The sequence below is a fragment of the Rhinichthys klamathensis genome, unplaced genomic scaffold (assembly GCF_029890125.1).
Source record: "Rhinichthys klamathensis goyatoka isolate OS25496 unplaced genomic scaffold, OSU_Roscu_1.1 h1tg000487l_1, whole genome shotgun sequence".
NCBI classification, from domain to species: Eukaryota; Metazoa; Chordata; class Actinopteri; order Cypriniformes; family Leuciscidae; genus Rhinichthys; species Rhinichthys klamathensis.
The window spans coordinates 1,414,731-1,442,628 of NW_026606974.1; the positions used below are offsets into that span (position 1 = coordinate 1,414,731).

General features: G+C 37.1%; 2 protein-coding genes and 1 long non-coding RNA gene across 3 annotated transcripts in view; all 3 read left to right on the top strand.

Moving 5' to 3' along the window:
* The window catches only part of specc1la (sperm antigen with calponin homology and coiled-coil domains 1-like a), a 38,371-nt gene extending 25,271 nt beyond the window's left edge, over positions 1 to 13,100 (top strand). The window contains exons 9-17 of the mRNA XM_056237449.1: positions 2,178 to 2,341; positions 2,441 to 2,586; positions 4,536 to 4,626; positions 6,375 to 6,464; positions 7,329 to 7,491; positions 7,710 to 7,812; positions 9,317 to 9,433; positions 9,641 to 9,700; positions 11,120 to 13,100. Coding sequence (XP_056093424.1) covers positions 2,178 to 2,341; positions 2,441 to 2,586; positions 4,536 to 4,626; positions 6,375 to 6,464; positions 7,329 to 7,491; positions 7,710 to 7,812; positions 9,317 to 9,433; positions 9,641 to 9,700; positions 11,120 to 11,209 — 1,024 coding nt within the window. The 3' untranslated portion in view covers positions 11,210 to 13,100. The remainder of the gene's footprint in view (positions 1 to 2,177; positions 2,342 to 2,440; positions 2,587 to 4,535; positions 4,627 to 6,374; positions 6,465 to 7,328; positions 7,492 to 7,709; positions 7,813 to 9,316; positions 9,434 to 9,640; positions 9,701 to 11,119) is intronic.
* Positions 13,101 to 13,915: 815 nt separating this feature from the next.
* Positions 13,916 to 17,974, top strand: LOC130072380 (uncharacterized). The gene is made up of 2 exons (XR_008804119.1): positions 13,916 to 14,221; positions 17,864 to 17,974. It is a non-coding gene; the product is annotated as an uncharacterized LOC130072380 (long non-coding RNA).
* Positions 17,975 to 18,013: 39 nt separating this feature from the next.
* Positions 18,014 to 23,274, top strand: adora2aa (adenosine A2a receptor a). The gene is made up of 2 exons (XM_056237452.1): positions 18,014 to 18,615; positions 22,223 to 23,274. The coding sequence occupies exons 1-2, from the start codon at positions 18,281 to 18,283 to the stop codon at positions 23,217 to 23,219; spliced, it is 1,332 nt and encodes a 443-aa protein (XP_056093427.1). The 5' UTR covers positions 18,014 to 18,280; the 3' UTR covers positions 23,220 to 23,274.
* Positions 23,275 to 27,898: the final 4,624 nt, after the last annotated feature.

Below are 27,898 nucleotides of genomic sequence, written 5' to 3' on the forward strand. Positions count from 1 at the left end.
TGCAATGCGCGTGACGTGTACGTTCGTCAATAAATAAACTGCACGTGTCTTGCGGAAGAACATTGTAGACGGAACTTCTCTCCGTTAATGTCTATGGCGAGTCACGCAGGCACTGGGCTACTCCGCAGCCGAGACGACCCCGGGATAAAATAGTCCGAATATAAACACTTATTATAGGCGTACCGTAGTGATTCAGAATAAGTCAAAAACACGGTTTAGAAAATGGATTCATGATGTAGCCTACTCGTTCATTTTGAACATAAGTTACGGACTGCAGCAGCTGATACAACAGCGTTCTGTTGCTCAAGCGTCCACTCGCACAAATGCGACCACATAACATTTTAACTCGCACATTCTCAAAAAATGGTCGCATATGCCACCAATTTGGTCGCAGTCTGGAACCCTGTACTGTAGTGTTGTCACGATAGCAAACTTCGATCTCAATACTACTACTTAACCGAGACCACGACAAAAACCTAAAACAACAGAAAAAGTAATTGAATTATAGAATACCCACATGGCACTTAGAATTCATTATTTTATTTATTTATTATTATTTAAATAAAAAAAACCCTGAAATCTCTCACTTTACCAGTGTATGCCTGCCCTGCTATTTGAGCATTTCCTCCCATTTAAAAATAAACATTGCATGCCAGTGCCAACACACAGGCCTATGGTGAGCATCTACCAGCCTATGATACAGCTGGGCTTACAGGGTTACCTTGATTTTTCCAAGTAACACATGTTCCTAGATCAACATATCCTACCCCTAAACCTAACCCTACCCATAACTTATCCCTAAAATCTGAGGGAAATGATATGTGTATAACACTTATGTAGAAGCACTTAACCCTGGTTGTAAGCCTTAACTTAAAGGACAAGTTCGGTATTTTACACTTAAAGCCCTGTTTTAAGATCGTTTCTGATGAAATAGAACGGTTAAGATTTAAATTTGGACACATGCTGCTGGCCCACACCCCCCCACCTCCACAATGGTTGCATAGGTGCACTGGAACAATCCTTCATAAAACGCATTAAACTTTAGTTTACAAAGACGTGAAACTCACCGAGTGGTCTGGGGTGTTCACTGATATGCTCACACAAAAATCGCCGCAAAAGATGCTTTCCAACAGGTTTTATCGTAGTTTTTGTCCAAGTCAAGTCATCATTGACTTGACTTGCTACCACAGAAACCGAAAATTCTCGGGACAGCAGCATGTGTCCAAATTTAAATCTTAACCGTTCTATTTCATCAGAAACGATCTTAAAACAGGGCTTTAAGTGTAAAATACCGAACTTGTCCTTTAACATAAACTGTAAACCTGTCCCTCTGATTGGTTGATTCTGGGTGATTGGAATGTTGTTCCAGGATCAACAAAGATGTTGATTCAGGAACATGTTGTACTTGGTGTTATTCAGTGAAGAACAGTGAGTGATTTTTTTGTTGTTGTTGTTTGATTAACATTATAGATACAGACAGCAGCAGGTAAGTACAGTATATTAGGCTGCTGTCACTTTAAGGCCTAATGCACGGATCATTTGGCACACATCCGATTTTCTCCCAAATGTTCACTTCACTTAAGTCATAACCAAATGTATTTATGTGAGTGGTCGCCCAGATAGGCATTTTGACATAATTGTGTGTGTATTTGACTGTTCAAGCACAATAAGTCGCGAAAGAGATCTGAATTTGAGATTGCATGCTGTCTAAGCAACGGCTTTCTGTGCGCGCTCGAGTTCTTTTTTTTTTTAGGCTTATTGCACTTAATAACTCTTTTTAACATGAAGCAGGTCCTGCGCTTTGTTTTCTCATTCATGCATGTTTCTTTATCGCTCTAACGTGTCAATAACTTTAGGCAGTCCTACGCTGCGCAGATATAATATAAAGTTTTGCACAGCCAGTGTGCCTACAGGGAGTGGAAACCAAGCTCTCTTATTAAAACGCTGTCATTCTTAAAGTACCGGTACTAGTAAATGTTATTGCGAAACGCTTCTAGTACCGGTATTAGAACAGCCTTGGTTTAATTATCTGTGAGCACATATGTTTGGGTTAATTATATTAAGGCCTATATGTAGCAGATGAGGGTCAAACAATCGTTTAAATTTAATAAAGAGTTTCCTGTCTGTGAGGAGACAGAGTATCCATGTTGAAAATGTGACTCTGTGTTATGTCAAAGGCAAGACGAGGAACGTGGACGTGTGTATAACTACATGAATGCCGTTGAGAGGGACCTGGCTGCACTCAGGCAGGGCATGGGACTGAGTCGCCGCCCCTCCACGTCTTCCGAGCCATCTCCCACCGTCAAAACTCTCATCAAAAGCTTTGACAGTGCCTCACAGGGTATCACACCATTGTTAAGCATTGCTATAAGTTTCATGTTTATGGTGCATCTTTAATTTTCTCAGAAGGTTCATTTAGTCTATTCTGGTGTGGCCACAGGTCCTGGAGCTAATGCTACTGCAGTTGCTGCCGCTGCTGCTGCTGTCACGACCACGACCCCGACCCCGACTGCCCCCTTACCCCGCACACCTCTCAGTCCCAGCCCTATGAAGACCCCGCCTGCTGCTGCTGTCTCGCCGATACAGGTAGCTAAGAGTTGCACAATGACACATAATATATCATGCAGTGCTGAGAGTTGTTTTCACTGTGAAGGTCAAACAGTAGCATTCTGACTCTTTTCCTGCTTGGTGAACCTCGGAAATCTCTGAGATAGCAGCACTTCCTCCTCCTCTGGGCCTCTTGACAGTTCTCACAGCATCGGCTCATTCATGAGAACTGTAGAGTTTCCATTGTGGGATAGTTTGGTTTCCTTTACGTTTTATTTCTAGTGTAGTCGTCACTTCTGATGCTGTCTGGATGTCAAACATCCAACAAGTTTTTGGGTTCCAGTAATGCAAGACCCTAGCTCATCAAAAGACTTTCCTTAACAATTTAACACTATGTTAAATTGTTAACTGAAAAATGCAAAGAACAGGAAATGTTTAATTTGTTGTGACACTTTTTTCTATCTTGTCAAAAGAGCTTTCTTAACAGTTTAGCACTATGCTAAGTTGGTAAGTTAAGTTGTTAGCATGTTAACCGAAGGCTAATCAAAAAGGGAAATGTTTCATTTGTCATGATGTTTTGTTCTAGCTAATCAAAGGGGCTTTTATTAAGCAGTTAGCACTACGCCAAGCTATTAAGCTGAACTGTTAGTTTGCTAACCGAAGGTTAACAGAAAACACAATGGAAGGTGAATTAATTTGTCATGAAATTTTGTTCTAGTTAATAAAAAGAGCTCTTCTTAAGCAGTTAGCGTTATGGCTAATAAGCTAGCTTGTTAGCTTGCTAACCAAGGGCTAACTTGACACACAAAAGGTTAACACAAAGGAAATGTAAAAAAAAAAATTGACTACTTTTTTTGTGTTTATCTAAAGAGCATTTGAAACAATTTTATGCTAAGCTAAGCTAGTAGGCTAATGTGTTAGTTTGCTAATTGGAAAAACAAAGGAAGGGAAATGTTTAATTTGTCATATCTTGTTATAGCTAAAAAATAGCTTTTTCTTAAGCAGTTAATGCTATGCCAAGCTAGTAAGTTAGTCACTAAACCTAAGGCTATTAAAAAAAAAACGCAAAGGAAAAGTTGTCATATTTTGTAAAGAGTTTTTCTTAACTAGTAGTCTGAGCTGTTAGCTTGTGAACTGAAAGGTAAAGAAAAACACAAAGCAGTAAAAAGAAAGTAAGTTTTGACCATTAATTTGACCATTTTAGCTTTAGTTATATAATGTGATATGTAATTTAAAATTCTGTGGGAGAATAGGATCTTTGCTTGACAAAGGTGCTATCAAAACAACCAAAGCTCACATTGCAAACCATGCACAGTGTATAAAACTAATCCCAACCTCATTTCTCACCTCAGTGTAACGCTTGGTGATCGCAAATGGTTTTTGATATCGACCGCATATATCAAAGTGACACCCTTAAAAATGTTCAGCACTGAAGTTATATAAGAATGATTGTCAGGGCATTATTAAGGTAGTGAGAGGTGAGGTAAGGATAGCAGACAAAGAGGAAATAGATCTAAAGTCATATCCTTCTGAGATGTTAGCTGCAGTCTGCAGCTACTTTTGATTGATGTAGAAATCGAGTAGCGTTCTTGGGGAAAAAGAGCAAAACGGATTTAACTCAAGCTGGCCACAATCTAGCTGTGGATGTGTAACCTGTCTAGCAGAAGTAATGAAGGGAAAGAGACCTTTTACGAGGATCAGATGCTAAGGCTTATAAAAGCTACCATTATTTTTTTCAAGTGCAGAAAAGCACATGTGGAGCTCTTAAATGAAATGGAGATATGAATCTATCTTAGTAGTGGTGTAGATTATTTGAGATATTTATCTTTTTATGACTTCCTGTCATAATCCTGCCTTACCTGAAGTGACTCTGCGGTCGTTATTCAGTCACGGTGTTATCTTTGGTTCAGATCAGAACGGTTGATAAAAAAAAGTATGCCGAATATATTGAAGATGATTTAAATACTGTTTATGTTAATCACCTACAGAGACACTCCATCACTGGTTCTATGTCCGCTGCAAAGCCCCTCTCCTCGCTTACTGACAAAAGACCCAGCTACACTGACATCAGCATGCCAGGTAACAAAAACTATTAAAGTTTCTTTTTCTGTTGTTCAAATGGCCCTTATTGATCATTGTTTGTAGTTAATTTCAGTACACCCATTGATTTATTACCTTTTTATTTTATTGATTCAAGTCATGTTAGCTTTTCCTTTCAGTAGCCAATGTCGGTCATCTATAACATGTTCTAACATCTAATTTATGGAAAAAGAGTGCAACATTTTTGTCATGGAATTGATTAATTGATTAAAGTGGAATAAGAAAATGTATTGTATTGTGTTGCTAATGTGCTGTATAAAGTTATAATCACAGTCACAAAGTATCAAAGTCAAAGTATACTATGTTGGCCCCAAGAGGATATTTGGTGTAGACGCCATGTTGCTAAATAAACAAAACAACAAATTACACACATTCCAACATAAAAATACATAACACAAAATTATAAATGCATAAAAAACACAAAATAACACCAAATTCTCACCAAGTAGGTGCTTTAGAATAAAAAATTTACATATATGCAAATAAATAAAATCATATTTATAAATGACCTTTTATTTTAATGAATCTTTCAATACAATATAATAATTACACCACTAATAATGAATGATATATAATTAATATATTATGCCTAGGACCAACGTCATAACATTTAATATCTGTCAAGCTTTTATTAAAACTTAATCAGTCAAGGAATTATTGTGTACAGTAAAATTGAGACTTCCATTATAGTAAAACTGTTGGAAATTGATCAAATATATATATATTAAAAAAAAATCTGCTTAAGCTCAACTCTAAAATATTTAATCTGTTAGAAATTATTCTTTGTGAGTGCAATGTCTATAAAATGTGTTTTTTTTTTTTTTTATATATATACTTTTCTAATGATCCCCCAAAAAACTGGAAATGTTTTAGTCTAAAGGAGTGGGAAGCCTGTTGTGCCGCTCCACCCTGACCCGGTGAATGATCAAATGACTGCTTTTTCATGACTTGCGAGTGCGACCCATTGCAAAAACAAAAATCACATGCATAATGTGAATCACATCACCCCGATTTTCCAGAAGTCGTAACGGGGTGGATGCCCTAGGATTTAGATCTGGGAGGTAGTTTTCAGTTGCTTTCCCAACACTAGAAGTTTATGACCCTGCAAAAGCAGCACTGAACTCAGTGACCTCAGATGTGACAACTCATGTGAAAATACACCAAGTACGAACAAATACTCAGGTTTTAATGCCCCCTCCCCACTCATTTTCACCATTTTTATGCTGGATAGAGCGGCAGTGTGTGTTTGTGAACGTGCAAGAGAGGGCATAGAGCCCTTTATGTCATGCTTGTTTTTGAGATGTCCGGCTGCTTACCAGGAACTCTTATCATCCTCTGGGGAAATGACAGTGTTATGATTGGTGGGATGACTTTCAGACTTTCATGTGGGGGCGATCGATTGCCCCTCTGACCTTTTACAGCTATTGAGATTTGTTGGCTGTCAACTTTAGTTTTTTTACCCTCTAATGTTCCTTTCAATTTTATAGATAGATTTCTTTGATTATATTTGTAATAGCATTTGATTGTCATTGATTCAATGTGCAATAACATTTTATTGTCAATATGTCAATTTAGCATTGTGTGTTTGTAGACTGCACCATTCATTCTTTTCTTTCATTGTTTTTCCCCCTAGAATTGCCAGAGTTCTATTTAGCTCCCAGATGAACTGATAAGAGATATTAAAATCATGATTATGACATTATATCTCTGTCTTTCTTTGTATGCAGCTGAGCATCTACTCAGAGCAGCCAATGGCAGTCGTCCCACTTCAGCTCTTCAGAGGGTCTCGAACATGGACACTTCAAAGACCATCACAGGTGAAGCTCAGAGCCGTTTAAAATCAAACGAATACAAACACAATGCTTATAATAAACCCTCAACTAATGCACTCATGCTGTAATGTCTTGTTCTTAAATTCAAAAGTGTTTGAGGTCAGTAAGTTTTGAGATCATAATCAGCAAGGATGCATTAAATGGATCGTAAGTTACAAAATATTTATATTTCAAGTAAATGCTGTTCTTTTTACGGTAACTTTCTATTCATTAAAGAATCCTGAAAACAATTACCATAATAAGAAATATTCCTTGCGTATAAAATCAGGATATTATAATGATTTCTGAAGGATCATGTGACTCTGAAGTCTGGAGTAATGGCTACTAGAAATTCAGCTTTACCATCACAGAAATAAATTACATTTTAAAATATATTAAAATAGAAAAGAGTTATTTTAAATTATAATGATTTTTCACAATATTACTGTTTTTACTGAATTAAATCTTAAATTTAAATCTTACCAACCCCCAAACTTTTTAACAGTAGTAAACATTCACTAGGGGTGAAAATATTTCTTCTGACAATAATGACACTTTTCATAATTATTTTCATATTCCGGAGACACTAATGCAACTGGAGGGACAATTAAATGAATGCATCCATGCAGGAAGTAGATTGGATTTTTAGTAAAAGAGCAGATGAACACATAATACATTATACATATACATTATAATAATACATATAATCAGTTTTTCAATTTCATTATTGATGCATGTGACATGTAATACAGCCATGCGTTTTATACCACTAGTATACACCAAAAGAGTAGGGACTACTGTTACCCAAATGATGATCAAACTTTCTTTCTCCATTTCTCCATTCAAAACTTTTCTTTCTCCATTGTTTAGTGTCTCGAAGAAGCAGCGAAGAGGCGAAGAGGGATATCAGTACTCCTGATGGAGGCCCATCTTCCTCTCTGATAGCCATGGGCTCTTCTGCACCTCCTCTCTCCCTGTCATCTTCCTCCTCCCCCACTGCCTCCGTCAATCCCACAGCACGCAGCCGCCTTCGGTACGCACCTGCCTAGAACTGACTCTAACTACACACATGCTGTATCATACACACTTTTGTTTCGCTTCTCATATAAATGTAATGGCGATCAATGGACATGCATTTTGACCTGTTCAAAATATTCTGTGCTGTAAATCTAAACTGCTGGAATGCTTTATCTGAGTTGAATAATAACAAGGTTGCTAAAACAGTCGTCATTGTTTTGTTTATCCTTCTAGAGAGGAGCGAAAAGACCCTCTGTCTGCTTTGGCTCGTGAATATGGTGGTTCTAAAAGAAATGCACTGCTGAAATGGTGTCAGAAGAAAACCGAGGGCTATCAGGTTGGTTCCCTGACATGTAAAATAGAAGCACAATATTTATATGTATGTATATTTATATACTTTAAAAATTCTTGTGCCTGTTTATTTATTTATATATTTCTGAATGTAATAATAAAATGCGACTTATGCGCAACATGTTTTTTTTCTCTCTCAAAAACGCAATTTAATATATGTAGCATAGTTTTTAACCATGCAGCAAACGTTTTAAAATATGTAGAAAAATTACTTTAAAGCATTTAATTGATAGTATTAATCGGTCAAAATTCTTACTGTCGGTTAACCAATTAATTATGAGCATCCTTGGAAGTTTAAATCTTGGCTAATCTCAGATGTCATCTTTGTCCACAGAATAATAGCCATGTTATATACCTGTTATATCCTTTTTTTCCCCTCTTGTCAGATTTCTGTGAAATGCTGTTTCCTACTTAAACAAGGTCTTTCTCTTCCACCAAAGCTTGTGTGGTTGTCATAGTCACTGTTTATCAAGATCCTCACCAGGAAGTTCGCTGAATTTCTCTGGCACTTTAAATGGCACTTGACGCAAAACAGGGTCGTCAGCAGCACTTCTGAGAACAAACTCGTTGAATGTGTTTTTAAATAAGTAGCAACATAAAGCCTTAAATAAATATTTTATTGGTTTGTGAACGGATGTTTTTTTTTCTTTTCATCTTCAGTAGTTTCCTACTACACATTACTAAGAAATTACTAATTACTAAGTAAAGTCAGCACATCATAAACAAATGAAGCTTACTGTTACTGTTACCTTGCTTGATTGCACATATTTTAGAGAAGTAGAGTAAAACATTTTTCTGGTTGGGTTAGTCAATGTTAACCACCAAGACTTTACCCACATGTGAAACTACTAGCCGTGATCACAGCTGATAAAAACTGATGATTATCAAAGTGGAACGGATGAGGAATGGCATGAAGCTTTTATTTTAGATATAAGCATAAGATAATGTAAGAAGAAAAGAAGCTGTTTTATTCCTTTCAGAACTCCCTATTTATTCCTAGAGAAGGTTGTTCTGAAAAAATGAAGTGCATAAGTAATTCTGCATTAAATGTCAGCCACGATAACTAATGTTCCTGATGCATCTGTAGTAGTTCTTACAGTATGTGTGAATATATGAGCTGGAGAGGATGAAGGCTCTCTGCTCTTCTGCCACACATTAAGGTAAAAGGTGGACTTCAGGACAGTGTAGAAGACGTTCGTGGAAATGGATCTGAAACGTGTTATTTTGCTCTTTTGAGCACCTTTGAGGTTGTGGGAGAAGCTATGAACAGGAAATTTGCTTCACACCACAGAAGATTTTGCAATGTTTGTGGGGTAATGTTCCATTGAATGTGTTCCACTGAATTTCTTACATTTTATGACTTTAACCTGGCGTAACCCTCTGGTTTTAAATGCACTGCATCTTAAATTTCATAATCTCACGTTTTTAGTTCATGCTAATGCAAAGTCCAGGGGCTTATATAAAGTCTGTCATGTCTGTTTGTTCCACAGAACATCGACATTACCAACTTCAGCAGCAGCTGGAATGATGGACTGGCCTTCTGTGCTGTCCTTCACACATACCTGCCTGCTCATATTCCCTATCAAGAGCTCAACAGTCAGGACAAGGCAAGTACACTGCTGAATCTGCAGCATGTCTATGATTATATAGTATTTTGACAGTTAAAACACACGTAAAAAAAATAACAAATATCTAACCAAGTAGCCTTTATTTGAAAGATTTATCAAGCCTATGAGAACAGATCTTTGTTATTTTTTAGGTTAATCTTGGTTTATTATTTGTTGTTAATCTCACAACTATTTATTTGTTTTCAGAGACGAAATTTCACTCTGGCCTTCCAAGCAGCAGAAAGTGTGGGCATCAAGTCCACTCTGGTAAGTAGGTCTTTTGCATTAGCTTTATTACAACAGCTCATTTAGGCCAGCTGATGAAGTAAGCCTGTAGTTTGCACACAAATGGGCATGTTCAGCAGTCAGAGAGTTTCACTGGAGCGACGTGCACAAAGACCTAAAGCAGATCTAAGGCATTTCTGTCATCCACACCCATCCTGTAAGCTGACAGCAGGTGAAAAGCTGGAAACACTTAATTATCTTCCAGCGCTGTTTACTTATAGCACACAATATAGAATTGTTTCCTTATTGTGAACTACTTAAACAATATGTTCAGCATGCACTGAAGCTAAAGCAAGTCCTAGGAATGAATCAAATTTTCAAAATCATGGAGAAGTCATACAAATGTATATACTGAACATAGACTATTATTCAAAAGTTTTAGTTTTTTAAGTAAAATACTTTTATTCAGCAAGGACACACAATTGATCAAAAGCGACAGTGATGGCATTTATAATGTTAAAAAATATTTGCTAATGAATGCTGTTCTTTTAAACGTTTTATCCATCAAATAATCATAAAAAAAGTGCATCATAGTTTTCACAAAAATATTAGGTGTATTCAAGGTAACACTTTACAATAAGGTTTCATGTGTTAACATTAGCTAACTACATTTAGTTAACATGAACTATAAATGAAAAACATTTCTAAAGCATTTAGTAATTTTAGTTCTTGTTATTAGCAAAATGTACTAATACATTATTAAAATTGAAAAGTTGTACAGTATATGTTACAATTATTTAATGGACCAGAGCTAACATGATCTAACAATGAACAGTTGTATTTTTATTAACCAACGTTTATAAAGATTAATAAATCCTGTAACAAATGTATAGCTCACTGTTAGTTAATGTTATTAAATGTGCCATTTACCATTAACTAATGGAACTTTATTGTAGTGTTACCGTTTTCAACATTTATAAAAAATAAACTGACTGACTGATTTCTGAAGCATGATATGACACTGAACCTTGGAGTAATGATGCTAAAAATTCAGCTTTGCCATCACAGGAATAAATTACATTTTAAAATGTATTAAAATAGAAAACCAATATTTTCAATTGTAATAGTAGTTCACAATATTACTCGTTTTTACTGTATTTGTAATCAAATAAATGCAGTGTAAATTGTTCATGTGTTCTTCTCTCAAATATTTTGGCTGGAATTTGATAGACTACATTGTTTTTTTTATATTATTATTAGAGGCATTTGTGCACCAGTAATAAGTGTAATAGTTTAAAATATCCCTGGATATCTCTGCAAATAGGTTTTTTTTATATATCATAAAAATCATGGAATCTTTATGGAGTTTCATTGATTTCTTCCTGCTGAAATGATGAAAATAAGTGGTATAATGTGCTTTTTCTCAAATACACTTTAATTATCTCTCTCTTTCTCTTTTAGGACATCGATGACATGGTCCATACTGAAAGACCGGACTGGCAGAGTGTAATGACTTACATCACTGCTATCTACAAGTATTTTGAGACCTGAGTACGTGTCCTTTTATACCCCACCATATCATCCAGGCCTAACCCTAGCACAGTCATATTACATCGATCACAAGGACAATAGCATTAGCATATGCTGATATGGCGTGATACATTGATTATATCAAGGAAAGTGGAACTCGGCTGCTAATGCAGAATCAGTTTGCCTTGGCAATAGTGCTTCAACTCACTGTCGGGAGACCCTAAAACACTACGGACTTCACATCCAGTTACTAATTCTTAGAGTGGATGATCTGAGCCTGTGGATTTGAAATCAGTCTCGAGGAACAGCGTGGACTCGCTTGTGACCCCGTGCCTTCTGCCACCCCGAGTTCTTGCGTCCAGACAGGCATTTGGAGCAAGATCTTCACCTTAATTCACAACGTGCAAAAATTGAACTTGTTTTAAAAGAGCGAGACTTGCGGATTGCTCAAAGCAGTGCCTAATCGAAACGCTTTATTGGAGAATCACTTCAGTAGAGGAGAATTGTACACTAATAGGAGTTATTCACTACAGCACACAGTCAGTGGTTTAACTTTTTACAGGATTGTTTTGAAAGCTCATCGTGGGCGCCTTTATGTTACGACTGTGACCGATCTTGGCTTGAAATACTACATATTAAATAGGGAGGTCAGCAATAAGCTTGTGTAACCTTTTGAGCCATTTCATATGACATTAGTGCTGCTCAACAACAGTAAGATACTGTAGAAAACACTACAACAGATTTGCAGCACATGTGCATGTACTGTCCAGTGTATTAGTCTGAAATAGTATACCAAAAATGAAATGTTGTTTGTGATGCAGTTAAGCTAACGTCCTTCAGTACTAATCAAATGGTATGTTCTTTCTCAGGATAAGAAAGTCTTATCGATATTTATCACAACGAATAATCCATATGTGATTCATAATATGTTATGCGCACCAATACCTGCACATTTTATAGTTTGCAAAGCACAAAAATCATCTTACATGCACTAATTGAAGATGTAAATGAAGCTACATTCCAGTGCTTTTAATATGGATGAATAGAATGATTTATAGAGATTCTCTGCATGAGTGAGTGAGAAAAATCCTAATCGTCACATATATCCTGTTTTCCAGCTGTGCTGAATTCAGGCATCGCTCTCTTTTCATGAGTATGAAAGTATGTTTCCCACCTGTCTGCAAATAACACTTAATACAAGACATTAAAATAAAAACAATAATGATAACATAGGAATTTTTCATGAAAATTGTCTATTTTCTGGTATGTCTCTTATTTTCTACACTTTGATTCTTTTAATAGAGTATTTAATTTTTCCATCCCCGAGGAGCATTTTGAATTGTTTGAAATAATACCGATTCAAATTCTAGTGTGTGTTTAACTAAGCAGTTTATTTTTAGCTCTCAAACATCTGAGAGAAAGACCAATCTGCAGTTACTCTGGTAAGCGTTTAAGATTAATTCCAAACTGTGTTACAGTTTAGTCGTTTTTACATTACGTGCGTCTCTGGTTTTAACAGTATAAGTTACTGTACTTCACCTTTGGACCATCATCACATATTCATTGTTAGTAAATGACAGATTGATCTTTGTTTGAAATGTTTTGTTGAGGAGCCTCATATAAGCTTGACTTACTAAAAAAAAAAAAGAGGCATGTTGAGATGGACCTGCATTCAGTATATGTCTGTTTGATGTGCTTCGTCCAGCTTTCATCACATTAATATGAATGTAATACAGCAAAAGGCTTCTCCAGCTCTGTTGCCTTTTAGATTGTTACTTTATGCCAGTTTATTTTCTGTTCTTGAACTCTTTTGCTGCCATTTGTTTAGTTGTTTTTTTAATTATGAGAGCATTATCTTAATAAAAAAGGTTAAATGTTTTCCTTTTTATAAATAAATGTGACGAGCAATCAATATGCTTTTTCTCCTAAATGAATCAGTTGTGGTGTGTAAATGTTTATGATTTAGTTATGTTTTTCTTTGCATTTTTGTTCATTTAATTTAGCTAGCCATTTAATTCTCAGGAGTTCTTTAGCTCAGCATAGAGACATCGCTTTTCGTCTTTAATTTTTTCAGAGATAGATTAATTGGACTTAAATAGTATAGAAATAACAAAAATGAGGTTTTAATTTCCTTTCCGGACTGGTCATTCAAGTAACATTGTAATGCGTTGTGGTCGCCCACCCATTTGACTGGAAGGCTTTTCTAAACTTTGTCTTAAACACATTTAACAGGTCATTTACAAACTGGCAAAAGGTCTGAGGAAAGGAGATGGTGGATGTTTATGAGTTTAGTTTTTGCTCTTTATTGTTGTAAAGGATGGGTGTTGTGCGCCATGATTAGTGCATTTCTAAGATTAGATATGACGTCAGTCATTATATAGGGAAAAATGTTGCATTTTGTCCTGAATGAGACCAATTAATTGGCCTGCTTTCCTACACAGATCCCTATTGTCTTTCACTATCACGTGTGAATGAAACCCAGATTGACCTTAATACCGGTATGTCTGGCTTAACTGTGGGACTAAAGTCTCAGAGAAACTGTCTGTTTATAGATTATTTTTAATATATTGACAAAGATTTCCATTTTAAATGATTGGTAAATCTCAATAAAAACCTATTACGTGGTCAATACAAAACAGTAGCTAATTTGAATACTGTACTTCTGCCTTGTAAATTTCCTTTCAGATAATCTCACAAGAGACATGGCACTAGCAGTTCAGTTGTTTCACTGAAACTTGATCACAGGAAGGAGCAGTATCAGTATCTAAACATTCGTCCAGACCTCCGGCTCCGGATTGGTCAAGCAGGCTCTCATAGGGTTCTTCCTATAGTCTGTCATTTTCTTTAGTGCTGATACGAGGGCGCGCGACTCACTGCTGAGCTGACGCCTGAACGCGCCGACGGAATCATTAACGAATCATGAACCACTGAGGACTCTTTTTCGGAGGGTTGCCTTTTTATCTTTTGTTCATGGGGTGTCCTGCTTGTTTTATTTTTCTTATTCAGTCATTCCAGGAGTTATCAACTCTGATGGTAAGTTGAAACTACCTAATAAGAGCCCGCGGAGTTTCGAATGAATCGGATTTGTTGGCATACTTGAAATAATTCTTACACAGATTGCCTGCACTTTTTAAATTAAAGTGAATTATTCAAGTGAGATTGTTTCTAATTTAGTTAAAACTCATGCTGTGTGCAGTTCTGCAGGCATCACAATATTTTAGCTTCAAAACAAATAATACAGGAACAACCCCAGCTAGCTCTGTCATTTACAAATAACCTTGGAAACAGCTAAGTTAACTAATTCATTGAGAAGAAAACGATTAGTAACTGAATTGCGTTTGGGCGCAAATTAGCAGTGTAAATGAAACTGCAGTTCATAAGCCATTTTAACATTTATTCCTTAAAATTAACCATTGTGTATTTTGTTGTGAAGTAGCCTACTGTTTAAACTAGTGTTTTTATTTTTGCTAGTAAGTATTCCTGTAGGAATGAATTAGCATCTTTTTCAATTTCACCACTAACTAGCCTATTCACTGAACGCTTGGTATTTTTCAACAGCGATTATACTTTCAATTAGACTCTGGCATTCATTATTAAATACTTTATTTGTTTAGGTAGCCTACTTATTCTTTAAACACATACCTGTTTAAAACTTAAAAACATTGGTAGGCTATAGAAACTATAATATTCACTCAGAATGTGCTAGTAGGCCTACGGTAAATGAACAATAATGGAAACAACAAGTAACACTTAATTAAACGTACATTTTTGAAGCAAAGAAACCTGAAATAGTATTTTTTGTCACACTTTAGATTAGGGTCTAAATCTCACTTTTAACTAACTGTCAATTATGAAATTACTACATTAATATTGAATAAGGTAGTTAAGTTTAGGTATTGGGTAGGATTAATGGATGTAGAATATGATCATGCAGAACAAGACATTAGTATGTGCTTTATAAGTACTAATAAACCGCCAATAAACTAGTAATATGCATGCTAATACGCACTGCAGTTAATAGTAAGAATTGGACCCTAAACCAAAGTGTTACAAGTATTTTCTTGTACAAAGTACTCCAGGAATTTTTGTTTTATTTACCACTTCAAAAAAAAAACTTCTATTTTTTTTGACAGTGCACACACTTCTGTTTCTTCCAGTTGTTACTATCATTGGTAATTGAACAATAAAGTAAGCAGCAAAACTGTACACAAATTAACACCCACAGTTTCCAACATCAAAAGTGTTAACTTTAACAACAATTTTGTGTTGATTCAGCACACTGTTGTTATTTTATACATTGTGTGTTTGCTGGTATAGATGTTGAATACTGGTGTCTCATAAATAGGCATTAGTTTTCTAATAAATTAAGCACTAGTAAACCTGGAATACTGTAGATGCTAGTAACTTTTGTATAGTTTCTAATTACTACAAAATAAGTAATTAATGAAATAGCCTAATAATTTTTATTAGTAATACTTAGAAATACGTACCATCAACAATTTTACATACTAGTCATATGAGTCAGAAGTCAATAGTTAAAATCTATAACATCTTTGTATGACAATGACAAAATTTCAGTTTGTTACCAGTAACACTTGGGACTACCAGAACTACTGTCTATTCTAATGCATGGTTACTAGAGAAATTAAAAAAGATAGTAGTCACTATTTGATGATTACTGATTGGTAAAATAACATGACAAGAGATACAGTATATCTGAGTTTTGGTTTAGATCAGAGTTATAACACACACACACACACACGTGTATGTGTGTGTGTGTAAAATTGACTTTTTGTTTCTACTGATATGTGGTTTACTTGTTGATGGAGAACTGGAAGGGCCCTTGAAGCTTTTCTTTAAGGGTTAGTGTTGTGATTTGTGATTTCAGCATGTTAGATGTATTGGAACATCATTTATGTCAAACTTGACCCAGATTTTACTTTTAACTTCATAACAGCAAATACATCTTCGAATGTAAGAATCAAAACAGATTTTCAACTGAGAAATGGAGCATTTTTCATTTTATGATCCTATCAATCATCTGAGGTAAAAGGAGAGTAAAACAGCTGTAAAGCCTACATTCGCACACAGCTGAAGTACATCTGTTTGTTCTGAGCTGGTCTTGCGGTTTCATCTGAAATGTTTGAATTGGTTTGCTATCAAACCCTGATATTTTGGATTTGGTTTAGTGAGGAATGAATCAGATTTTGAGCCAGATAGAGTTTGTGATTGTTCGATGGTGGATGGATGTAGACTGATCTTTTCCATCGTCCATCCACAAGGGTCCACTGTTGAGTCTGGTGTTGGCACAGGTTGTGGCCCACAATCTGTCTAGTATAGCTTAAACATTGTCTTCTTATAAACGCAAAGCACTCAATCCAGAAGACTTCTTTGGGAAACTGATCAAAGGGTTCATTTCGATGTTTTGGAGACCTGTTTCTCTGTTGTCCCATTGTCAGCCCTAAACTCTCACAGATCTATATCAATGGCTGTGAGGCTGGGCGTCAGGATCTTCTTCTTTATTATGTTTTCTCACCTGTTAGTACAATAATTTTCACCTCCCCCCACTGTCAGTTCTTGTTTATGACAGTCACCTATTCACATTCTATTCATTTTTGTTCTTTTTTTGTTGTCAATAAATGTCATGAGACTTACCCCCGGTTTTACGGACAAGGCTTGCCTAGTCACAGACTAAAATGAATGTTTGTGTTGTCTTAACTAAAAGCAATTTGCACTGACATATTTAAAAATATGTCAGTGCCATTGTTTTGTCTTAAGATGCACACCAGTAATGTTTTTTTAAGGCATGTTTATAAAAGCTACTTAATAATTGAACTAAGGCCTAATCCTGGCCATTGTGTTGCAAATATTAGTCCCTGTATTTAAGCTTTAAGGGTTGTCTATATTCTAGTGTAGTCCTAAAGGTTCACAAAATTGACTTAAAAAATATACAAAAATAAAAAATCTCCTTCTCTTCCGAAAATAAAAAACCCATTGAGGACCAATAGAATTCCCTCTAGAATGAGATTGTAACGCATGCATACCGGTATGTATAAATGCTATTTATTATGAGATTTACGGTTTTAAATGTTTGTAATGCATGTTTGAAAAGCGCTGTAAATGTAGCAGAGCAGCTGTTTTCACATGTTTTTCAGAGGTGAGTAACCTCAGGGAGCGTTTCTACAGCAGTGTGGGAACACTTCAGGGTAAATAACTCAGACTCTCAGTTAAGGGCTTCAGAATGACTTCCCATAAACACTAAAACAAAAGGAAAGCTTCTGGCTATCACTACTGGACTGTCTGGTAAATGTAAAGTCTGAGATAAAGAATATCCACCTCAAGATTTTTTTGTGTTCACATATGTTTCTTAATCTTGCAATGTGTTAAAGCTTGCCATTTGTAATTACAAGAAAAGGCTTTGACTCTGGAAAAGCTCAATAGTCTGCTGTTATTAGTCAATCCCGATAAAGTGTCAGAATTTCATTGTTAGGCTTTAGGAAATGGGATAATCTTATCATGCTGCTGCAACACTCAGTATTATTTTTAAACCCTATATTGTTGTCAATGCCAAAAAAAAGTAAAATTTTTACTTTTATCTGTTTTTGTCCAGTCCTTCTCTTCAGAGCCTTGTTTTCCTGTTGATGGCATATTTTTTTTCTTTTCTTCTTTCTCCAGGGAATACAGTGGAATACTAAATGTTATAGAAAGAAGGAAAAGCAACACATGGAACGAGGACTGGACCATCAAGTTTTAACATCATGACATGGGATCATAACGGATTTTAAACCTTTTTTTTTTGTTGTTGTTGTTAGTTGTATTTATTTAATGCCAAATCTTTTTAGTAAGATCTGAGGTCAAATTCTAATGTTTATAAATACTTTTAAAAATGATTTACAACGTTTTATGGCACATTTTCAACTAGCAATGCAACAGTCTGGAACGTTTTTACAGACGCAACATTTGATTATTCTTCTAAAGGCATCTCAGTCTTCTGGTAAGGCTGACACTAGGCCTCGTGAGTTGGCTGTTGCCTCGAGCTGCAGCTATGGACATTGAGGCGAGGCATCGTCCTTTCTCCCCAGAGACCTCACCATGCTGAACAATGTCTTTGACGTGTTATACATGATTCTGGAGCTGCTGATTGCCCTGCTCTCCATCCTGGGCAACGTGTTGGTCTGCTGGGCCGTGGCCCTCAACAGCAACCTCCAGAGCATCACCAACTTCTTTGTTGTTTCGCTGGCCGTGGCGGACATTGCTGTGGGTGTGCTAGCCATCCCCTTCTCCATCGTGATCAGCACTGGTTTCTGTGCCAGATTCTATGGTTGTCTGTTCATCGCCTGCTTCGTCCTAGTGCTGACCCAGAGCTCCATATTTAGTCTTCTGGCCATCGCCATTGACCGCTACATTGCTATCAAGATCCCATTACGGTGAGTGAAGAATGTTGCTTTCAGGATATTGATGTTTGGATATTTATTTTACTTCAGGGAGGTTGTTTTTTATTCCTATTGTCAGCTGGATCTGTTTATTATTACATTTTGTAGACCAAATGTTTCATGCCATATGTTAAATATTTTGGCCCTCAAGAGAAAGTTTTCTACCAGTTATCTAGAATATCTACCATGTGTTTTGAATGCAAAAAAAAAAAAAAAAAAAAAAAAGAATGCCTGTTTTCAAATAATCTTTTTGTAAAAAGTGTATTGGGTCAATAGCGACCTGTGGTATGTAATAATGTTCGTATATTTTTTCTGTTTAACAATAATTGAATCTCTGATGACTCAATAAATGCAATTCACCTACACTCACCTAAAGGATTATTAGGAACACCTGTTCAATTTCTCATTAATGCAATTATCTAATCAACCAATCACATGGCAGTTGCTTCAATGCATTTAGGGGTGTGGTCCTGGTCAAGACAATCTCCTGAACTCCAAACTGAATGTCAGAATGGGAAAGAAAGGTGATTTAAGCAATTTTGAGCGTGGCATGGTTGTTGGTACCAGACGGGCCGGTCTGAGTATTTCACAATCTGCTCAGTTACTGGGATTTTCACGCACAACCATTTCTAGGGTTTACAAAGAATGATGTGAAAAGTGAAAAACATCCAGTATTGCGACAGTTAGAGATCCATCCATGTAAGATATAGATCCAGGTCGCTAAAGACCCGAATATATATAATAATGATTGGCGAAACATTCATGCATTTAAGGGTTAACAAGCTTAACCAGCATTCTTCTTTCTAGTTGACCAGCATTTTTTGGAACATCAAAGCAACTAGACCAGTATAACCCTACTGAAAGTGCACACTGGGCTGGGCTTTGCTGGTTTAAGCTGGTCTAGCTGAAACGTGACTAAAACCTCTCTAAAACTAGCCTGACCAGGCTGGGAGACTACCTAAGACTACCTTGTCAGTAGACCAACTTAGGCTGGCCTGCGAAGATGGGGGGGGGGGGGTTTTCAGCAGGGAAACCAGCCTGGATAGAAATTCATGCTGGATTAAGATGGTCTTTTCAGGAAATGAACACACATGGCACTGTTCCCGGGGCAAAAATAGGGCCAAATTACTAATTTGAAATAAATTTAGGGTTCCATTATAGCACACATTGTGTCTTTCCAACAAACATCAGATTCTTGCCTATTTTTGGGTGAATATGATCTAAGAACATGGCAAGGTTTGGAAACTTGATTTTGAGGCTGTCTTTGAGCCTCTCGTAAATCTGATTTACTCTGGAATGTTTTTGCTAATAGTTTGTACAGATTTCCTTTAGCAAGTATCCACTTCTGTTTTTTGTCAGTCAGTCTTTTATCAGATGCCAATTTTTCCCCGTAAACTCTTCATACCTCATGATGAGCCGATTAGCACTTTTCAGGATGGACAGCTAATCTGCTAAAGGAGATTAAGGAAATGTTGGGATAATACTGTCTCATTCTGTTTTGGAATGGTCAGTTCTGCTATTTTCAATGAGATGTGTGATAGACCACGTGCATGTCCACGTCCTGTCAGCAGGTTTTGGGTGGGGGACGGGGATGTTTTCTCTGTGTGGCTCACTGAACTTCCACATCTGGAGAATGAGACTAATAGAGGCCAAGGAACTCAGCTGTTCTCCCACACTGGCCCAAAAAAAGACTGAAAATAGATTTCTGTTCCAAACGCTGACATTTCTGAGCACATTCTTTCTTCTTAATTGCTCCAATGGGAGAGTTTGCTGGAAATACTGTGAATGGATGCTAGGATCATTAGCACGGTGGTTGCGTCAAGGTTGTTCTAATTCTCTGTTCACGTTGTGTCGGAATTACCATAATTACGAGATTTTCCTTTGAGCTATATTAATATTAATTTCTATGATACAAATGTATCTGTGTGTGATATTGTTGTCATGACAGACAAAAAATCTTCATCTCTACCTTACTTCACAAATGTATTCTTTTGTAAAATCTAGAAGAAGAAGGAAAGCAAACAAGGTAACACTGGCTTTATTAAAATGACATAAATATATGAGTAGGCTAGATGCTGTTTGAATTATTGGAGGTTTCAGACTTAAAGTAAAAAAATGAAAATGCAATTATGAGATAAAGTTTAAAATAACTAAATAGAGTTACATTGTGAGATATGGATTCACAATTGAGAGGCAAGTTTTATAAAGTTGCAATTATGAGACCTGGGCATAATTTTGAAAAAATAAAATCACAACTGAGAGATATAGTCAGAATATAGAAATTGTGCGAAATAAAGTCGCAGTTGAAATATCAAGTCGCAATTATGAAAAATAAATTGCAATTCTGAGATATAAAGTCAGAATATAGAAGGTTACATTGTGAGATATGAAGATGTGATTGTGAGTGTGGAAGCAATTTAATGTTTTATATGTTTGCATTTAATTATATTTATAGAATCTTAGAAATATGATGGTAATTAGAATAATGTAGTGTCGATGCATAATGCATATATGTATGTGTATGTCCTTGTATATGACCTGACAAAAGTTAATGTGTGACTAAGTGCATGACCGAGACAGAGGGTCTCCATTCAAGAATATAATATGATTAATATGATAGACAAATCTAAACAATGTATTAGTTATGGTTGAGAGATATCTTTATTTAGCCTCAGGAAAACAACCTTGGGGGAGGAACAACTATAAAGAAGGAAGGATGCCCCCCACTCGTTGTCACACTCTGCAGGCACTTTGTATGGCTGTTGACCTTTCCTTGCAAGGGAATACATAATCTTTAAAGACAATTGGTACATGTTTGTCTCTTATTCAGTAATAGAAAATTGTTTGCCACCACATGAGATATAAAAAAATAATAATATGAGAAATAAAATTGCAATTGTAAGATTTAAAGTCAGAACTGAAAAGTCGCAATTATGAGACACGAAAGATTTTTACGCTTGGGAAACTAATAATTACATAATTCCAGCATGATGTAAACAGTTTTTAAGGGGTGTCTAGTTTTACAGCCATGCTGTCATTTGCTTACTTTTGTTAGTACTTTGGACCTTTTAGATGTGCAGTCCAGACAATCTGGAGCAAACATTTATGGCTGGGGAATTTGAAAAACATCAACCGTAGCGTCAGTTCTGGCAGGTCACGTTAGTCAAGCTTGCATCAGCTGATCCACGTCTACCTATAGGAATATGATGCCTATCACCGTGTACATATATGAGCTCCTTCAGTATTTTCAGCAGCTATCGCGTTTCTCAGGAGCTAATTACCCTCCTCCATCCCCAGCTCCTCCTCTCGTCAGTCAGGATTTGGCATTCTGATTACCCCTGAATCAGACTAAAATTCTCTAATTATGTTGTCATTAAAATTAATTGGTGATATCTGCAATACATTCAAGTTGGTTCTGTTCTGTTTACCCTAAGGGCTTTTTTTTTGCTGCTCTCCCTGCTCTTATCCATGCTAGGCTGCATGAATGCGCAGGGAGTTCTCTCCTAGAACGGAACCATATCGCCAATCCAAACTGTATGCTAATTGTCAATCGTATTTGATGATAGTGGTCCTGACAGAAATGATTTTCTCTCTCTTCCAGATACAACAGCCTAGTAACCGGGCAGCGTGCCAAAGGCATCATAGCGATCTGCTGGGTTCTGTCAGTTATCATCGGTCTAACGCCCATGCTAGGCTGGCACAAAGCCCGCTCAGAGAAGCACATCAACAGCACCGACTGCCCGCCTGGCATGATGCAGTGTTTGTTCGAGGAAGTGGTGGTCATGGACTACATGGTCTACTTCAACTTCTTCGCCTGCGTGCTGCTGCCTTTGCTTCTCATGCTGGCCATTTACCTGCGGATCTTCATGGCTGCGCGCCACCAACTCAAATGCATCGAGTCCAAGGCCATGCCGTGCGAGCTCAAGTCCCGCTCCACCCTGCAGAAAGAGGTCCATGCCGCCAAGTCTCTGGCCATCATCGTTGGCCTGTTTGCTGTGTGCTGGTTGCCGCTGCACATCATCAACTGTTTCACTCTGTTTTGTCCTCAGTGTGAACGGCCACCCGTTCTTATCATGTACCTGGCTATAATCCTTTCGCATGCAAATTCGGTCGTGAACCCTTTCATCTACGCCTACCGCATACGTGAGTTCAGATACACCTTCCGGAAGATAGTACGCTATCACATCTTGGGCAGACGGGAGCCTCTTTCTTGCAATGGGAGCACCCGAACCTCAACCCGAACGAGCGTGGCAGATTCACTTCGGATTAAAGTCAACGGCCTGGTGCGAGACCTCTACACCGAGCAGAGCAGCACCACCAGCAGCTGTGAAAGTGCCGAACCCGGCCACACGCACAGACCTGTTGCCACGGAAAACTCCATATTAGACAACCGGCCTATGGAACTCACTAATTCCCACAGACATCCGGCTCTGAGGCATCCAGAGTCGCCGCTCACTGGGAATAATGAGGGCATTGCGTGCAGGAAGCATGCTGTATTTGACATTACTGATGGGAAGGATCTGTCCTCACCACTTCACATTAAATCAGCCCTGTACCTGCAAACAGCCAACTGTGTTGAACTCACTGAGGTTTCCTGATAAATAATGCTGTCCGAATAATGGATTCAAATTATTTATTTGCTGCTCCGAAAGAAAGACTTGACATTGATGTGGAGCCAGTAGCAGCTCAGAAGTGAGTGTGTACAGTTTGACATTGTAATGATTTTAATGAAAATTAAAAATATATATATTAAAGAGCATGGATGACTGAAATGGGCATCTGTAATGAATATCAATTCTTTATATCAGATATAATTTTCAAACTTAAGAATTAAGAATGTCTATTTTGACAGTTCATGAGTTGGAATATATATATATATATATATATATATATATATATATAATTATTTATATATATATATATATAGTTATTTATATATATATATATATATATATATATATATACAATCACCTAAAGGATTATTAGGAACACCATACTAATACTGTGTTTGACCCCCTTTCGCCTTCAGAACTGCCTTAATTCTATGTGGCATTGATTCAACAAGGTGCTGAAAGCAGTCTTTAGAAATGTTAGCCCATATTGATAGGATAGCATCTTGCAGTTGATGGAGATTTGTGGGATGCACATCCAGGGCACGAATCTCCCGTTCCACCACATCCCAAAGATGCTCTATTGGGTTGAGATCTGGTGACTGTGGGGGCCATTTTAGTACAGTGAACTCATTGTCATGTTCAAGAAACCAATTTGAAATGATTCAAGCTTTGTGACATGGTGCATTATCCTGCTGGAAGTAGCCATCAGAGGATGGGTACATGGTGGCCATAAAGGGATGGACATGGTCAGAAACAATGCTCAGGTAGGCCGTGGCATTTAAACGATGCCCAATTGGCTCAAAGTGGCCTAAAGTGTGCCAAGAAAACATCCCCCACACCATTACACCACCACCACCAGCCTGCACAGTGGTAACAAGGCATGATGGATCCATGTTCTCATTCTGTTTACGCCAAATTCTGACTCTACCATCTGAATGTCTCAACAGAAATCGAGACTCATCAGACCAGGCAACATTTTTCCAGTCTTCAACTGTCCAATTTTGGCGAGCTCTTGCAAATTGTAGCCTCTTTTTCCTATTTGTACTGGAGATGAGTGGTACCCGGTGGGGTCTTCTGCTGTTGTAGCCCATCCGCCTCAAGGTTGTGCGTGTTCTGGCTTCACAAATGCTTTGCTGCATACCTCGGTTGTAACGAGTGGTTATTTCAGTCAAAGTTGCTCTTCTATCAGCTTGAATCAGTCGGCCCATTCTCCTCTGACCTCTAGCATCAACAAGGCATTTTCGCCCACAGGACTGCCGCATACTGGATGTTTTTCACTTTTAAAACCATTCTTTGTAAACCCTAGAAATGGTTGTGCGTAAAAATCCCAGTAACTGAGCAGATTGTGAAATACTCAGACCGGCCCGTCTGGTACCAACAACCATGCCACGCTCAAAATTGCTTAAATCACCTTTCTTTCCCATTCTGACATTCAGTTTGGAGTTCAGGAGATTGTCTTGACCAGGACCACACCCCTAAATGCAGTGAAGCAACTGCCATGTGATTGGTTGATTAGATAATTGCATTAATGAGAAATCGAACAGGTGTTCCTAATAATCCTTTAGGTGAGTGTATATGGCGGAAGACTGTGGTGGAACAACATTTAACCCAAACTTTTCAATCATTAAATTTAATACATTAATTTTTACTTTGTGGATGGATATGAATTGGATTTGATGGATTTGAATTACAATTTGACATCCTGTTTGCTTCCTCAAATCAAATTCAGGAATTTAAAAGGCATTCTCAGTTAGTTCTCAATGGTTCACACCCCCGAGACAGGGAGAGCACGCTTTGTTTTCTTGTGACGGCTGACAGCTGAACCCAGCAGACATGAACACAACTTCGGCATCTGCACTGCAACACAAACATGAACTCAAAGTTCTACACGCACAAATGCCCACAGGCCATTGATTTCGTTGATTTGTAACTGGGAAAGCATGTTAGTGAAAGTTAGTCAGCAACACTGTATCCCATAAGGCTAGAATGTGTATTTATGCAGCATTCCAACTCATGCTGTGTTGTTTGGCTATGTGTTTTGTAGGCTTTGTGAAAGGTTTTAAGTATTGCTCTTTGACTGTGGTTTTCTATGAGACACTTTCCACATATACATTTTTGGAGTCTTGTTATTTTTGTTTTTAAATCATCAGGGGCACAAATCCAATGCTTTTTGTTGAGAATCATTAGATATATTAGACATCTAACATAAATTTGAAGATAGTCTATCCTTTCACTTGTATCTGACTATCTTATAGACATGCATTCTCCATGCTATCCAGCGAGTTATTTGTCGTGCCCTTCTTCTGATTCCACTGACCATTCCACACATTACTGACTTTAGCGAGTTAGCTCACATAACATGGCCAAAATAACTGTTGTAGTCTAGTGATTTCAGAGTGACATAATCGTCCACATATCTCAAATTGTTGATTGTTCCCCCAATCAATATTCGATGAGTCCAGGTCTAAATTTCACACGACCACCTCAGGATAGTGGTTAAAAAGAAATGGGGACAAAATACAGCCCCGTCTCACGCCCCTGCTGATCCTGATCTTATCTGTTTCATCATAGAGTGCTCAAAAAAACTTTTGCTGCCTTATTTTGTTCCTGTTTGTGGAAAGCTCCATAAAGGTTAAAAAAAAAATGTATCTGATTTTTTATCGTCATTCTGTTGCAACAAGATATTGTATTGCCCTGGCAATGTTCATGAAACATGTGATTTCACATCAACCCATTGCTTGTGATTTTGTGCTAATTCTTGCTGCATGCAGTATTAGGCCAGAAACGGCAATGTGGGCACATTTGATTTTCCTCTACCACATGAATAAATGACAATTACTTAGTTGCATATGGAGGGCTGTTGTCAACTAACCTGTTTGAGAATATACAGTTCCCCTGATTATGTGCATCTGTAGAGATGAAGATGCTGCTAAAAAAATCTGATTACAGCCCAATCATAATTTGCCACACCAAAACAGTATTGTCATGAGGGTCATTGGCGAGCAAAAACAGATGCAAAAAGTGCAATATTATTCACTATTAACTACATGTATTATTTAACGGTTGTTTAGTGTTCTTTGCTCGTCTGATATTGCTTAAGTATGTAAACGGTACATTCGATTAAGTTACAAAAGTTAATGTAATCAGTGGGCCTAAACGATTTGGTCGAATGTGTGATATAGCTTAAAGAGCAAGCTGTGAAATGAATTGCGAATTTCCTTCCAAAGACGGAGTCTCCAGACATGAAGTGCTCATCCCAGGAGATTCCTCCTCTTGGGCTGTTGTGCTCGATCACCCGCTGAAGGCTTATATGAATCCTAACATTGTATTTTTCCCAGCCTATTTCCCAATCCCAAAAGATTCCGGGTTAAAAGGCTGCAACAGTTTATCTCAAGAGATTTCTATATCTAGATGTATATATTTTTTCCTGAATTGAGCTCAACATATGATATAGGTCTACATGTAGATATCATATAGGCTATATAGATTATACATTTTATAGATTACAGGTTTTAAAAATTAAATCAATGGTAGCTTTACTTTAAGCACATCTGATTCAAATGGAATCGTTTACAGGCAGTTTTACTCATTTGATTCGAACTGAATCACGGTATGGTTCATCTGGCGCTCCTGACAGATTTGACACAAAAACAGGCTACATTAGGCCTAATCCATCTCGAGTTATTGCAAACAAAGGCTCATTGTGTGCTGACACAAAGTGATGTTAATGCGTCTGAAAATGCAGTAGGCTATTCACACCCTTCCTCCTAATGAACTCCAATATGACTCCTGGGCTCGACTCCATGTCTGCCAGCGGAGCTTTTGGATCTTCAACAATAGCAATTTGTTCCTCACTATTTATATTTGCTCTATATGCCTTTGCTCATACTGTGGGAGTGCCGTGAGTGAGTAGGATATGTGTAAATGTAGGCCTATAACCTTTGGCATACATTTAGCTTTTATTGAGCTAAGCAAACAGGCTGATCGGTCTCATCTTTGACATAAAGCTCGTAGAGGGCTTCATATCACATTTAAAGTTGTGGAAAATAACTGTTGATAAAGCTAATAATGTTTACACACTGATAACATTTTTTTTCTTCCAGAAAAGCAGTGTTAGGTTTAACTGGAATTTGGGCTTATGACTAAGCTTGTGTTGTCACGGTGAAGTTGCTGTTTGTGTCTCAACGGCTGTTATTCGCCATATTCGGTTGTGTATTTTTTTTATAATGTAGCCTACAACCGTTCAGAAGTTTGGGGTCAGTAAGATTTTTAAAAGGTTTTAAAAAGAAGTGCACTTATCCTCGTCGTGGCTGCATTTATTTGAACAAATATACAGCAAAACCGTAATATTGTTAAATATTATTACAGTTTAAAATAACTGTTTTCTTTTTTAGTATATTTTAAAAGTGATGCAAAGCTGAATTTTTCAGCATCATTACATCATTTGATGAATAGACTGTTCAAAAGAACAGCACTTAATTGAAAATCTTCTGTATAATCATAATGTCTTTTTTGTGAAGGCATGTATCTATACAGAAATTGACTTTCAAAAATGAACTTACCATGAGAAATTAGAGCTTCAATTTATTATTATTTATTATATAATTATTTAATAAAGTCATGACCACTCATCAAACAGATCAAATCATGTGATTTGATAAAAA